Source organism: Marmota monax, unplaced genomic scaffold (genome assembly GCF_021218885.2).
Source record: "Marmota monax isolate L192 unplaced genomic scaffold, Marmota_monax_Labrador192_F-V1.1 WCK01_AAM20220418_F8-fsc00005, whole genome shotgun sequence".
Classification (NCBI taxonomy): Eukaryota; Metazoa; Chordata; class Mammalia; order Rodentia; family Sciuridae; genus Marmota; species Marmota monax.
The window spans coordinates 31,915,086-31,930,692 of NW_026692254.1; the positions used below are offsets into that span (position 1 = coordinate 31,915,086).

General features: G+C 45.9%; 1 protein-coding gene across 3 annotated transcripts in view; it reads right to left on the reverse strand.

Moving 5' to 3' along the window:
• The window catches only part of Il16 (interleukin 16), a 128,225-nt gene that overhangs the window by 100,275 nt on the left and 12,343 nt on the right, over window positions 1-15,607 (reverse strand). For all 3 annotated transcript variants that reach the window (XR_006850448.2, XM_046438479.2, XM_046438470.2), the window contains exon 2: window positions 817-1,229. Coding sequence is in view for 2 of the 3 variants with exons in the window: in XM_046438479.2 (XP_046294435.2) it covers window positions 817-1,229 (413 nt within the window). In the remaining variant the exon portion in view is untranslated. The remainder of the gene's footprint in view (window positions 1-816; window positions 1,230-15,607) is intronic.

Here is a 15,607-nt window from a genome sequence, read left to right on the forward strand (position 1 = left end):
GACTTCTCTTTGTGGCTCAAGGTCTGTGACTCCCTAGGGTTTCTTGGCAGTAGTCTGCCAGGAAGCCCCTGGGGCAGGCCTTCACTGAGTGAGCAGCACTGACTCCAAGGTCCAGGCCACTTGGACCCTTGAGAAATCCCTCTATCAACAGAAGGCACTAAGGCACAGTACTCGAGAGGGGATAACAGGACAAAATCCAGTCAGCCCAGATCCCATGGTACCCTGCAATTCCCACCTCATTATGATGGCAAAACACTGAAATGTGCTCTAACAGAAGACATTATGAATTTTGGCCAAGTCCCCAAACACTACTTAAGCACCCCTCCCCAATTTATAGCTTCATTTGGCACTGTCAGCGCTCCACCTAGGTTGAAATTGGCAGAGCACCCTGGAAAATGTTCACAGTCAGCATTTGGGGAGCTGACTTCCTCACCTGTACTCCTTCCTCTGCTTGCCCACGGCCTCCTCCTGTGTCCAAGTCCTCAGCCTCTGCCTCTGCGTGCCTACATGACGGTGTGACCTGACATGGCTATGATAGGCCCCAAAGAGACTGCAGATGACAACTTACAGGAGTACTGACTGTCACACCTGCCACTTTCCGTCAGGGATCTAGGCCCCGATCTTGGCCTGACAGAGTGTCTCACTGAACCTCTGAAGCGGGAGTGTCAGCTGGGCCTGATTCACTACCACGCTCATTCCTGCACTTCCAGGGGGCTTGCTTTTGCTCACGATTAGAACTCTGAAAAAATGAATCCAAAGACTTTATTCTAGCCCACACACTACCGAGGCTCCACCAGCACCCAGCCCTGGGCATACCTTCATGAAGAACATCCTCCTGTAGTTCTTGCCGCGATCACTCCCAGCTGCTTGAAGTTGAGACGCCTCTGAGGCCAATGCCAGATCAGGAATGCTGCTGAGCCTGGCCTCCGACGTGTCTGCCAGCTGGACGGATGAGTGGGAAATGCCCTCCTTGCCCTGACCCAGCGGACTCTCGAAGGGATCCGGGTACTTCTCATCAGGGCTGGATCCATCGTCGCTAGTCTTGGCATTGCAGAGGATCAGGGATCGGGAGAGGGACCGGAATTTCATGGACTTTCGGCTCTTTGCAGAACAGCTGTGTGGCTCCATCCTCAGAGAGGACGGAAAGCTGCCTTTCTTCCTTTCCTGGTCTCTGGCCCTCGGTTGATGGGTGGCAACTGAACTGGGCTTAGCCACCACTTCATGAGTCCCTGGAGGAAAGAGGAAATGGGAAGAAGCCACGTGACCTGCTGCTGACAAGTGGAGATGGACATGCGTCCCGGAACCGAGCCACGGTGCCCAGTGCCCGGGACACAGGGCAGATGGGCAGGTCATCCTTCAGGGTCCCTGGCCCTTCCCTTTGCCAGCCAAATGGGGCTCAGTTAGCCCAGTGGTTAACACCCCTCCATTAGCGGGCTCACAGAGACCTTATCCCAGAGCTCCTCTTGTGCACAGCCTCATCCAACAGGCAGAGAAACTGAGGCAAAGACAGGAAAAGTGCAAACCCAAGGTCCCGGGAGGGAGTTTAGGTATCATAGAGACCAGCACTTTTAAACTTGGAAACCAAAAAAAAAAATAAACTTGGAAACCAATCTTCAAAATAAAAGTTTATAAGGGAACTCCAATCTTTAGAGCAGACTGACTAGGGAACCAGGGAGGACTAAGCCCACCTGCCTAGTCCCGTTTGACTATCATTGCGGACTCCCATAGCATCTTTAAGGAAGCCCCAGAATCCAGGGAGCTCAAATCAAAGACCATTAATGTGTTGCCGGGTGTGGTGGCACATGCCTGTAATCCCCATTACTCAGGAGGCTGAGGCAGGAGGATCCCAAGTTTGAGGTCAGCCTCAGCAATTTAGCGAGAACTTGTCTCAAAATTAAAAGGACTGGAGATGTCACTCGGTAGTAAAAATTCTTGGGTTCAAAACCCAGTACCAAAATAAAAATGAAAAATGAAGGGCTTGTGACTAAGAGGGTCGGGAGCCCCACCCAACACTGTGCAGCCAGGCCAACATGTGTAAACAAAGGTGAGGCTGGGGCAGCGTCTGCCAAAGGGCTCAGCACATGACCGGCTCTCGGTGAACATGTATGCCTTCTCCTGGGCCCAGGTCACACGCTGGTGGCAATCAAGCAGACACCATAGTTCCTGCACTGGGTCAAGGACCAGAGACCGGCTCCCCACCCCAGGCCCTAGTGTGGCCCTTCAGCAAGTCTCACCTCCCCTAGGTCGAGGTTCCATGAGGCAGGTGGCCAAGGGGGCCCTGTGGCTGCATCCGAGGAGCTCTGACTCAGGCCCAGCCACAGACCTGCTGTAGACGGCACATGGTGGGATGTGCTTGGCCCACTGGGACTGCTGTTCACATACCTCCCCGGCGGAATAAGGGAAAGCAGCAACCTCCCAGCATTTCATCACGTCGAAACCCTTTCACATACCCCCCACGTCAAAGGGAATTCCTTCTTGAAAGAAGACTGTGTGCAGCACCTACTTCACACAAGTTTATTCTTCTCTGTGTTAACCCTTTACATTTTTTTTTCTTGGTGGTGAGGATCAAACCCAGGGGCCCTCAGCCACTGAGCTACATCTCCGGTACTTTAACATTTTAATTTGAGGCAGGTCTTGCTAAGTTGCCCAGGCTGGCCTTCAACTTGCCATCCTCCCATCTCAGCCTCCTGAGTTGCTGGGATCGCAGGTGTGTCTGGCAAACCTTTGCCTTTACCAGTTTATTCACCAGCCATCAATAGCAACCAGTAGCGGTAAATTCAAATGAATGAATGAATACATGGAAGCCTGCTTTGCAGCAGGCCCGGATGCTTCAGGGTGAGGCATCTCCGTGCTGGTCCATTTCATCAAGCACTCTCTTTCCAGCCTCCCAAAGTCTCACTATCTCTGTTCTTCCAACTCAATTGAGTGAAACCCTAAACACAGATGGGTCCACCATGCCTGGTCACAGGGTTCTTGCTCACACCCTCTTGAGCAAATTGGTACCAGGAAACATTCATGGCCACCAGTGGGACCTCCAGTTTTGGTCAACAATGGTGCCGTGTTTCCATAATCACCTTGATCACACATTTGCAATGACTCTTTCAAAACTTCCTTCTGGTGGACCAGTGTTCCACACGGTGTTCCACGTTGTCCTCATGAAACCTACTGTAGGCTCCTCAATATCCTCGTTTTGGAGAAGTGAGGTCTAAAACACAGAGAGGTAAAGTGACTGTGAAGACCACACAGCTTGGAGGCAACCAAAGCAGGAATTAAGCCATGCTGTGTGACCCTGGAGCCTGGAGCCTTTATCCTGGCTCTACACTGACACTGATTATCTCCTCTCTCACCGTCAGCCTGGGTCCCTCCCTCTGTGCCACGTCCCTATCATCACAGGTGGACACACTCACGTCTCCTCTTTCTTTTAGAAGCTGTGACTCCACATCTTCCCCTTGTCACTTGCCCTTCCTTTTATGCTACTCATAGCTTCTCAGTAAACGCCCTGCACCTGGGACCTGCTCTCCCCATGCCAAGGCTTCTTCCAGCCTCCACCCAAGAGTCGGCTTCCTTCCCCTCAAGCCACAGGAACTCTGGGGAACCAGTTCTGCATTTGATGTGTCCCAGAGTCGTGAACCCAGAGTCCAGAGGCATGAGCTCTTTGGAGAGGACTTGGGAGCCATCTCTCACCCTTGGGATCTGTTGGGTGCAGAGTTCCCACTGCTAGAGCCGGTTTTCCTTTCTTCCACCTCACTCTCCTGTCATTGCCCCCCCTCAGCCACCGTCTTTCAACACAGGACGGACTACACTCTGCCCATTCAAATCCCCAGAATCTACCTGGGTGTGGCGGCACATGCCTGTAAGCTCAGTGATTCAGGAGGCTCAGTCAGGAGTATCACAAATTGAAGGCCAGCCTCAGCAACTTAGTGAGACCCTTGCCTCCAAATAAAAAATAAAAAAGACTGGGCATATAGCTCTGTGGTAAAGTGCCCCTGGGGTCAATCCCAGCAGCAAAAACATGAATAAATCAATCTCAAACTAGTGACTCTCAAAACCAATGTCACTACACATATTAATATACCTAGAGTTCTGTCCATTTTGATCAGCCTCATTAGGACTCCCCATGATGGCCCTGGAACTTGTGGGAAAGGAATGTATGTGTGAAAGAGAGAGTTAACAACAGTCCCTCTCATTTTCTCTGTGTCCTCTCTTCTTTCTCTTTCAAAAATTTGAAAGATCATCACTTTTGCATTAAAATCCTTCTAGAATATTCCAGGCATTAAACAGAGTGGATATACATATGAGTTAGTAAAAGTCCCCATGTGTAAAGGGTTGCCTAAGAGTGAATTCAATACAGAAGGTACAGAACTCAAAGAGGTAAAGAGAAAGAAAAGAGGACACAGAGAAAATGAGAGGGACTGAATCCAGATATCATCCCATAAGCACCTAGATCCAGCCATGCCTGAAGCTATCACCATCAATTTAATTATGTAAGCCAATAGCAAATCCTCCTGGAACAATGGTACTTCACTCCACTGGCTTAAGGCATGAAAAACAATCACGTACAAAGGCCAAGAGAGCTTTTTAATCTGCTTTCTTATCCTGCTCCAAGTCCCAGTCAGAGCTGAATTCTTCTCCTCCCTGTCCCCATTCTAGTGCCAGGCTCGAGTATTCTTGTTCCACCAAACATTGCCACAGTCTCCATGGATTCCTGGAATGCAAACCCAGTTCCTTTCCCCTCCATATTCTCTCCTGACCAACAGTAACTCTCCCAGAGGTGACAAGTCCCTCACTGACCATTTTCCATGACAAAAATCTCTGTGGGACCTTTGGGGCCAGGTGCCATGCTATGTGCTTCACTCAAAGGGTAAGGGTTGGCTGCCAGCAGGATCTCGGAAAGCAGAAGGGTCGAATTCCTTGGTGGAAACTGCTAATCCCAGGTGGGGTGGGGACATTCTCAGGAGGGTTTCATGAGTTCTGTAAGTCGGTTTTTTTTTTTTTTAATAAGCTTTTCCAGAAGGATCCACCACTTCAGCTCTTGGACGAGGCGTGGGGCGGGGGGGGGGGGGGGGGGGGGCCTGAATGGGAGTGTGCCGAAGCCTGGGGAAGAGGGGGCGGTATTAACCCCCAACCAAAGTTAGCAAAGACAGTCTTCAAAATAAGCCTTGTCATTACAGAAAATGAAAAGAGAGTAAAGAACAATTACAATCGGGCTGTGGTAGAGAAGCCAGCATCGGACTTCTGTGGGGACCGCTTTCCCTCCAGGCCTGGCACCCAGAAGGAGAGGAGGAGGAATAATTGAAAACACAGCGCTGTGGTCACATGGCTCAGCTTAGCTTTGGTAATTGTGCTCAGGACAGTGGGACCAGCTATTGCTCCCTCATGGAACCAAATGTCAGCAGAGCTGGGGGCAGGCCCATGCCACCCTCCCCGCGGCTCCCTTTCAAAGGTCACAACTGATGAGCTTTCCCTTATTTGGCCTCAAGCTCCGTTAACACTTGCCAAATTCTTGCCAGATTTTCTCCATCCCTGGTGCATCCTCCACCAGACAGCTTTGGGATTGGGGCCTTCTCTCCCTTCTCCCTCCCTCTGTCCCTCTCTTCCTCCTCCGACGGTCATTTCTTCTCACTCAGCAAGGACTGGTTGAGAAACAGCGATATACTGTCATCGTGCTGGACAAAGCCAACAGTCTTTCCATCTGGATCAAACATATTTCATTCCCTGGAGAACTTTGGGAGGGTCGATAACCATATGGAGAAAAGGGGAGCTGGCTGATCAGATGTGTGTTAGATGTCTGAATTCTCTGACAATGTCCTATATCAAAGGCGATTTTTAAAGTTTGGTCATTCCAGTCCAGGGGGTCTTTATTTGTCTTGAAGTGAAGAGTGACTCAGTGATAAAAAATGAAGGGAAGAACTGTATGGCTCCCTCTCCTCCTAAAGGCATAGCTTTCGTAGGGCCCTGTGGGGCCTGTGGCTGGGACTGGTGCTATGTTCGCCTCTGGGCATGGAGCAGAGGACTGGGAAGACAGACTTGGGCACCTCTGGGCCTCAGTGTCCCAGCTGGCCAAGTGAGCCGGTTGTGTCAGAGTTCATTTTATACCTGTCGCTTTTCTTCCTTCCTCCTGGAGGGGAGAGATTCTATCTTATGAACTTGGCTGGGGCTTGGCTCAGTGCAGGGGCATCTGCTTGTTCAGTAAATGAATGGCGCTGAGTGTCTCAGAGACCCCTTCCAACTGGCTCTCCCTGCACCATCATAATGTGAAATATTCCCCGAGAAGCCACCTCATCTAGGGCCACAGAATGAAGGGCTCCAAGTTCCGGACTTACACCAGTCAGAGTGTGCTGACCTCAGCAGAAGACAATTCAGAGCCTTCAGGAAAGACATTCTGGAAGCTGCTGCTGTGGAGAGTCCCTAAGAACTGTGGTACCCTCAGCAAGTGTGGTATCTAGAAGGGGCTCCCGGCCCGTTGACCCACGGCCATGGACAAGACCCTGGGACACAGGGTGAATCAGAATGGATTTTCCCTGCAGCACGTACTACTTCCAAGATGGTGGAAGTGGACTATATAATTGATCTTAAGGAGAATCTAGATAAATTCAAACAGGGCCTGTCTCTCCATCATTGTTCTGGAGGGGCTGTCCAAGGCTCGCTCCTCATGGAAACCCAGGGCCTAGAGCAGGGCTTCACATGTAAAAGGCCCTCAGTATCTGCCACGGAGAGGGGAATGAGTATCGTCTGCACAGAGCCCACATGGGGGTTCCACACAGTGCCGTCTGTAAGTGGGAGAAACGAGAACTAGGAATGCAGACGCAAGCCTACTGCTGACAGTCAGCCTTAGACTGAATGTCAGATTTGCCTCTTCTTATCTGAGAACGTGAAGCAAATTATTTCACGCCTTTATGGCTTAGTTGCCCATAAGATGGAGATGGCAATGCTAACCACTGTGCAGATAAGAAAAAAAGAGGTTCCTAGCCTGTTTGCCTGGCACATAGCATGCACCAAAAAAAAAAAAAAAAGTGGACTAAAAAAATAGTATATATGAAAAGCTTAGCTCATGGTGGCCCAACTTCCTTGGATATGTGACTGAATGAGAAAGAGTGGGAGAAATTTTTAAAAGAAAGTACTAAAAGAGTATAAACAAACTAAATGTACATCAGTGAGAGGTTTTAACTCTATCATGATATTTTCATACAATGGAGTACTATATAGCCAATAACATGGAAAGATAGGGAAAAGATATACACAATACATTGTAAGGATAAGAAATACCATAACATAGTTGTATTGACTCAGTTTTACTTACAAAATGGACTTGTACAAATAAACACCAAACAATTAAGATTTCTGAAAGGCACCAGAAAGTGTATTCACAAGGAGTCTGTCCTTTCCATGTAATAATTTCTTGTACTTGCTTTCTTTTTATAGTAGTCAAATATTACAGTTACCATCAGAAAAACAAAGGTTGTCTACTTGGGGGAACAAAAGTAAAATCCATGACTAATTTCTATCAGTTAATAATTCTGAAATAATTTTCTCAAGTTCTAAAATATCTGGATAGAATTTTGATTGGAATTGTCTCAGATTTATGAACAAGTTGTAGGGAAAAGTTTTCCCATCTGGAGACATTTTTTAAATTATTTTTTGTTTTTATATTTGTTCAAATTTTCTTTTCAAACCTTCAACCAAATTTTATATTTTGGTTTTATATCTTTTTATATAAATTTTATATTTTGGTTTTATATCTTTTTATATAAATTTTATATCTTTATTTAAGCTTTAAAAATCTCTACTTGCATGTATTTCTCAACATTTTAATTTATATTCTAAACTGAATCATTGGTAAAATGTATCATCTATTTGGTTATTTTTCATATGTAAGTAATTTGTGACTTTTTAATATTTATTTCATAACTGAAAACCTTAGAGATCTCTTATTGGTTCTGTCATTATTCAATAGCTTGTATTGAGTTTCCAATTGTGTGATCTCTGAAAGTTAATAAACTTGTTTCATTTAATAAAGTTTGTACCATTCATCTGACTTTATTTTTTTTTAATTTTACTGACCAGATTTCTAAAAAAACTCATAAGTGATGATGACAATACAGATTTTCCATGTCTTTTTCCAGACATTAATGGAAATTCCTCTAACATTCTCTGGTAAGTAGGACCATGACTAATATAGTGAGATGAAATTAATTTTTATCATATAAGGAAGTATCTTTTAGTTTTTCATCAAAATTAAGTTGTTTATTTAATACTCTCTGGCTCATTGGCACTAGTATGGACCTTTCCTCTGGTGACTTGCTGAAGTGAAGAAATATGTTAATGGCCTGCCTAAGCTTCAGCCCCCTAAATTTCATTCTTATTTTAAGTCTCACTAGATCACAGCAGGTACTTTTTTTAATATTTATTTTTTAGCTGTAGTTGGACACAATATCTTTATTCCATTCATTTTTATGTGGTGCTGAGGATCGAACCCAGGGCCCCACACGTGCTAGGCGAGTGCTCTGCCACTGAGCCACAACCCCAGCCCCATGTACTTTTTAAGTGAGAACTAGATGTAGCTTGCTCATATTTTGTAGGATTTTTGTATCTACATCTTGCTGGGCAACATCTGCTAATAAAAGTGATCCTTCATGAATGAATTTTTTTAAATCATGCTATGTGTATAATATACCACAAGGAATTTCACCTTTGTGAATAAGTAAAAGGAACCAACCAAAAATAGATGAGTGAAGGGAAGATTAGTAGAGAAAGGGAAATGGAAGGGGGAGGGGGAGGGGGAGGGGGAGGGGGAGGGAAAAGGAATGTGAACTGAAATTGAATTCCCTGCCTGTAGGATTCTTTCAGGATCAACTACAACTCTGTGTAACTACAATGCTCTAATTAAAAAAAAAAAAAAGGAGGAGGAGGAAGAGGAGGAGGAAAAGAGGAGAAGGAGGAGGAGGAGGGAGAAGAAAAGAAAGAAGTGGTCCATCCTCTCATCTTAGGTTGGGTATCTCTTCCCACTTTCTGAAACCACTTAATAGATTAAAATATATCTAATATAAAGAGGCTTAAATTAATTTTTCCATAAAATCTTTTGGTTCTGGCATCACTTTTAGGTAGTTCTTTGAAATTTCTTCAGAGACTTCCCTGAATGTGGGTCTATTCAAATTTTTTAAATATTTTTCTTTGTTAATTTTGATCACTTACCTTGTCCTGAAATTGCCCTTCTACTCAGATTTTCATCCCAGACTCATGACTGTAAAAACTTTCTGAGACCTTTGCACCTGCTGTGTGTCCGCGTCACCAGGGCTCCATATTTCAGACACTGCCCCTCTTTTTGGCTTTGCCTTGTCTTCACCAAAGTCCACCTGTTCTGTTGACAGGCTACCTGTTCTGTTGGTCCCTTCCAAGGACCTGTTCTTAGAAGTAATGAAAAAACAACTACTGCTCTTTTTGATTTGCTTCCTAATAGATTTTATTTCTGTTTTACTTACTTTTCCCCTTCTTACTCCTTTTGTATTTTCTTTGCTCTGTTTTTATATCCTCTAGTGTTTGTGACTTATTTCCTCAGACCTAGTCACTCTACTTTAGAAACAGAAGCATCTCGTGTGGTAGTAATGTGCTTGGCTTCAGAGCCAGGTCAACCTGGGTACCAGTCTCAGTCCAATCATTCACTGTGTCTGACCCTAAAAGTTTGCTTAATCTTTTGTGACTCAGTCACCTGTAAAATTGAGATGCCTTCAGGAGCACCTCATTGCAACTTTATGATAACAAAGTGAAATATAAGGTCTCTTAGCCCAGTTTGTTGGGTGGCTATTATTGCCACCATGGTCACCATTGTCACTATTATTTAAAGTTCAGAGGCTTCTCCTCTGAATGTCCCTTTGGCCAAAACCCATGAATTTTGAAAGATAATGTTCTAACTGTTGTTATTTTATTCTATAATTGTAGTTGACTTCCAGTTTAAACTTAATTCTTCAGAAAACTGCTATCACTAATTTCATTCTTCCATGGAGCTAAATTTTCAAGTTTGTTCTTGAATTTCTTATTAGGAAATTCCAATTTGATTGGCTGTGTCTTGAGCACTTTTTAGTTGTGGGCATGTATTGGGGTTTACTTTGTAAGCTAGTATACAATGTGGCAGTGTTTTCTTTTAAATAAATTTTTATTTGTTTTAATCAGTTATACAGTGTTTTAAGAGTTCTGTGAACCATCGTACAGGCAGTCTGACATTGAATGACATTGATCAAAATGTCCTTGTGTGGCATATGACTCTGTATGTGTGAGTGTGTAAAATCACATATGAACACACACACACACACACACACACACACACACCACTACACCACTTTTATTATCTGTTTTTGGCAATTAGCTCAATGCAGGGGAAACACATTGTCTAGACATCGCCTTAGTTAATGTGATCAGTCCCCTGCCTATTTTAGCAGCTGCTGTGGTGTCCCCCAGCCCCGTCAGTTTGGCTGGAACTAGCCTCAACCATCTTTGGAGGGAAGGAGAAGAAAGGGGGAGACGGTAGGCACAAGAGACTGGACCAGCTGCCCGCCCTCTCCAGCCCTTGCCACTGCTCACAGTTCTACTAAGCCATTTACGAAGAAGGAAAAGAGAGAGATGTGCCCATGGCTGACTTTGCTGGGGATTCCTTCCTAGGAAAATGGCAGAATGGACATCTTGTCAAAAAAGAAAGTCAAGAACACTTGGATATAAAGTGCTTTTCTTACACATCTCCACTATTCTAAATCCTACTCCATGTTCTACAGTACTGTTTGGTAAGCTTTTAAAATATTGACTTACAGTAAGAATTTACATCTTTACACCATAGTATATATCACATAAACACACATAAGATTCATATGTATATAAATGCTTACAAATATATATATTTATGTGTGTGTATTAAACTAAAGCACTAAAGCATACATTTCATGGAGCAATACCCTCACTATGGCATAATAAAGTAAGAACACAAAAAAATCATATAACGTATAATTTTGCCAAGACCCTGATGCTTTTTGATATATCCATTCATATATATTTTTATGTAAATATATATATATATATATATATATATGTATATATATTTATATTTATATATATAAAGTTGGTCCCAACCCACTAAATGCATTTTCACTCCACTCCAGGATCATGTTTGAAAACCACCACTTGTAAGTTTTCTCTGATTTCTCACTGCAGCTTCATATGGGATATTTGCTTTGATTCTTCACCTAGTTCCCTTCCCTGACCTCTTCATATATAGATGACTTTTGCTGCATTTGCCCATCCTTCTTCAAGAAACTTACAATTTTCCAGATGTGGGAGCTAGAATGGGCTCTGAAGTTCCCTGTTGGAACTTTTCAGACACAGATGTAAGATTGAGGAAAGGGCTCAGATTTAACTCTAACTTTGCTTTGTCACATGAGATACTATGAGTCCTTTCCCAGAATCCCAGCAGTAGGGAGTTGAAGATGATGTTGGTGGTGATCATCTCCAAGTGGCTGAGCAGGACAGCCACATCCCAGCCTCTGTACCTGTCCATCATGCTTTGCATGCCAAACCTAAGCCACAGGCAAAACCTATGTGGATATTTATTCTGGGTAGTCCCCAGCATCTGGGTCATCATGCAGAGCCACTACCAGCCCTGCAAGCTGCTTCTAGCCAACACAAACTTCTCCAGCATCTCCAAGTGTGACAAGCACCACAGTTCCTGTGGGCTCTGCCCTGACGCCCAGGCGGCCTGCTCATCTACAAGCTATGCTCAGCACCCCCATCTGCTCCATTGCTGTTTCCTGCAGAGATGCCTCCATGTTTCTGGCATACACTGAGCCACCTTGCCTAGTCTACAAAACTGACATCCATTTGTCCTGATTTTAATAGAAATGCAAAAGAAAATGTCAGAGTGAATCCCTGAATTCAAGCTGCCTTTCCTAACCCCAACTCCAAGCTTTTGGAGCTATTTTTAAATTTTGCTTCCATGGCTATTTTTATCCCCTATGCACAGGAGTATGTGGTTATTTACACAGAGGGGTGTTTTAATGTAAAAAGTTATATATATAAATGCATTGTTACACCAAATGGACAATGCAAATATAAGGTATGCTTGCACTTGTTAAAGTTGTTGTTCTCGATGTTGTTGATTTCTGCAATCATTGTTTTCTAAGATTCACTATATATCAGACACTATATCAAAGATAAAGACATGGTCTTTTATAGCCTATTGGGGGTGACAGATGTGTAAACAGATAATATTCCTCCTGTGGGGAGTCACACATTAAAGGTTGGAATAATCTGCCACAGCTTGAAGTGGTAATTCAGTGTAAATCCCACATACCCCTGCATATGGGGAGAAAAATATCCACAGAGGCAAAATAAACAAATGGCTCCAAGCCTTTGGAGCTTTGGTTAGGAAAGGCAGTTCAAGGAGCTAAACCATGAGCTGAGGCTTGAGAGCAGAATAAGGGAATGAGCCTTCTGTATCCAGGTCAGAGCAAATCTCTTGGTGACTGCAGAGCCCAGGGATATGGCAGAGAGGAGAGGGACCCAAAAGCCAAATCAGGATGATGAGCAATCATGGAGAACCAAGGAGCCCCTTCAGGAATGAGGACCCTCTGTGCTGGAGAGTGGATTTCAATGCAGAGAGCACATCCCCCCACCAACTTCCCAAGCTTTGAGCCAGGCTGGGATCCAGAAAGGAGGGAAAGCCTTGACAAGAGGGCCAGTCTCAAGCTTTTGGCCTGCCTTCTGCCAAAACAATTCTGCCTTAGCCATTTATATGTGACTATTCATGAACGATTTTAATTCTAAAATGGTTTGTGGATAAGAAGAATTTGAAAATAACTGCTTTGGGTAATTGTAATCCAACAGTTATTTTTTTTAACTCTGTGCATATATGACAATTTGGTGTTTGGAGAATATAAACATTGTTGAGGCATGTCACAGAGCTTAGAATTTGGGGTCACATCAGCTGGGGGCTCAGGTCCTGGGTACACCTCTCTTTAGCTGAGTGATCCTTACTCTTCAGTTTGGGGGCACCCCAATGAGCAGAAACTCAGTGCTGTAAGGCTGGGGCAAAGTAATGAATGTGAAGATTTTAGCACAGTGCCTGGAGCTTGGAGAGTTTTCAGGAAATTGTTGGAGCATTAAATATCAGTAATAAACCTCATTGCATTGAACAAGTGAATAGCAACAAGAGACTGACCCACCCTGTCAGCTCACAGGAAGGGGAGGTGCCCTCTACTGTTCTCATAAGCGTTGATCAACACTAACTGAACAGCACACGATAAGGGCTGTTAGGAAGAAAGGGGAGAAGAGTCTTCTCCCTTCTGGGGAGCTTGGTGACAGAGGAAGGGGAGCCACAGAGAGCAGATTCCTAGGGCTGCTTTGGGGAGCCCTGCATGGCTTGCACTGGGCTCCTGGGACAATGATGGAGCTCAGTCTGGAAAAGAGACCATTTTACCGGATACGGGCGGGAGAAACCAATGCTTCCCGGTGGCCTTGGGGAACCCCATTCTGCTCATGCCTCATTCCCCCAACAACAAAAAACAAACACGCTCATGAACCAAAGGAAAGCCAGCACTGGAACAGAACCAACGTGACACGCAGTCACAGGACCGTCCTGTGGAATGGAGTGGCTGACAAGCAGAGAGAACACTCTTGTCACAGTCAGTGGTGCCCACCTGGAAGAGGAAGAGCCTCACAGGCGCCTTCACGAGTCCCTTTTCTGCCTCCCTCGCTTCCTTTCTCCCGTCTCCTTCCACATTCTCAGTACCAAGGATAAGAGGAGAAATCCCAGGATCAGCTCAGCACGGCAGAGCCAGAACAAGCGGCATCCCTCTGCCCACCCCCAGACCCCAGAGCCTCCTCCCCAGCCCACTGTGCACAGGGGTTCTCACTTCTGCTCCTGTCCTGACGCCAGTGTGACTTTAAAATGTGAAATTGAGACCTAGCAACCAAGAACTACCCCCATGGAGGCCAGGGAAACCAGCTCATTACCTCAGGGAACAGCCCCCCCGGTGCAGGTGGCTGCAGGATCACTCACCTGGTGCCCATCGACTTTCCTTTGCATAGCCCCCCAGGGCTGCCACCTTCCTTATTTTTCTCTCCAACTGCCCAGTAGGGACCGCAGCACCATCTATCTCTGAACGGCCTGGGGTCCAAGGCTGGGTGGGATCCGTCAAAGAGTGAGCAGTGGATGTTCCCTCCTCACACAGAGGCCAGCTCCTGAGTCAGTCACATCTCAGCTCCCATGGAAGGGACTCTGAGTCAGATACTGTTGATGCCACCTGCTCTGACAGGTGACTGTGGGCAAATGTGTCCATGCTGGCACAGATTTGCTCAAAGACTCCCCACTGTAGACATCTGACATCTCCATGGGAAAAGATTTGGTCCAAAAAGGGGTCTGCCAGGGCCGAGAAGCTCAGCTTCGGAACAAAGTCCAGCATCTGCTGGGCTGGGCAGGGAACACGTGGGAGGCAGGCCCCTTCCAGAGCTGCAGAACCCAAGCGAGGCTCCTTGTTCCAGGCCCAGTTTTCTCCCACCTTCCCTGGATAGCACAGAAGTGACCAGAAGAAGGGCAGGGAAGTAACAGACACTATTCAGTGTCTATGATGGGACTGGCACACGACAGGAGCTTTCCATAAACTTCATCTCTCACCCTCCTACCAGAAAATCCAGTGAATATTATCACACCCATTTTACAGGCAGAGAAAATCACTGTCCCAAAGTTCACTGAGTTCCTACTTACTATGCTCTGTGCTTGGTGACCTGGAGTCAACACCACTAATCACTGGCTCAACAAAGTCAAGCAACTTCTCCAATGTCACACAGCCCGCAAAATACCACACCAGGCTCTATCCCATTGCCTCTCTGTGCCAGACTTATCTTAAATCAAACTGGCTCTCAGTAGTACATGCAATGTCCTCAAGTCTGGTTTTTAAGCCACCACCAGCAGCAGCAGCAATACCTGCTAAAAAGGTAAATTCTCTGGCCCCAGTCCTGAGGGTGGGACCAACATTCTAGGTAACTCACAAGCCCCCCAGGTGATTCTGGTGCATGCCCAAGTTCAAGGGCCAATGGCCTAACTTAGATCAAGCATGTTGAAAACCACAACCTAAAGGGACATGACACCTCTGTGTGTCCTATAGAGTTTAGCGGCACATGATCAGAATGCCTTTCCCTTGCATGTCCCCTCAGATGGTCTAATCTCAGGGTGACATTTAACCCCGCTGCCCCCAGAGAGCATCCCACACATCTCTCCCAAGCTTGGGCCTCTGTGAGTTGTTCCCATGTGACCAACTGGGACCTTTGCGTGGCCCTCTCTTCTGAAAAATAGAATGTTTTGTGACGCTCACCACCAAATGCTGCAGGGCTCCTGGGGGCTTTAATGAGGGTGTAGGTGCGAACTGTAGGAAGCTCTTGAAATTCCAGGCATGGCTGTGGACGTGCAGCCACTGCTGGGGAAACCAGGCTACAGTCACCCAGGAGGCACCGGGAGGGCATGCTGGACATAGGGGTGCCTTTGTTGGCAGGCTCTGGGGACAGTGCCACATTGTAGGGCTGAGTCTGGCGTGCAGGGGAAGAATTTCAGAAGTGCAGGAATGGGGGGCAT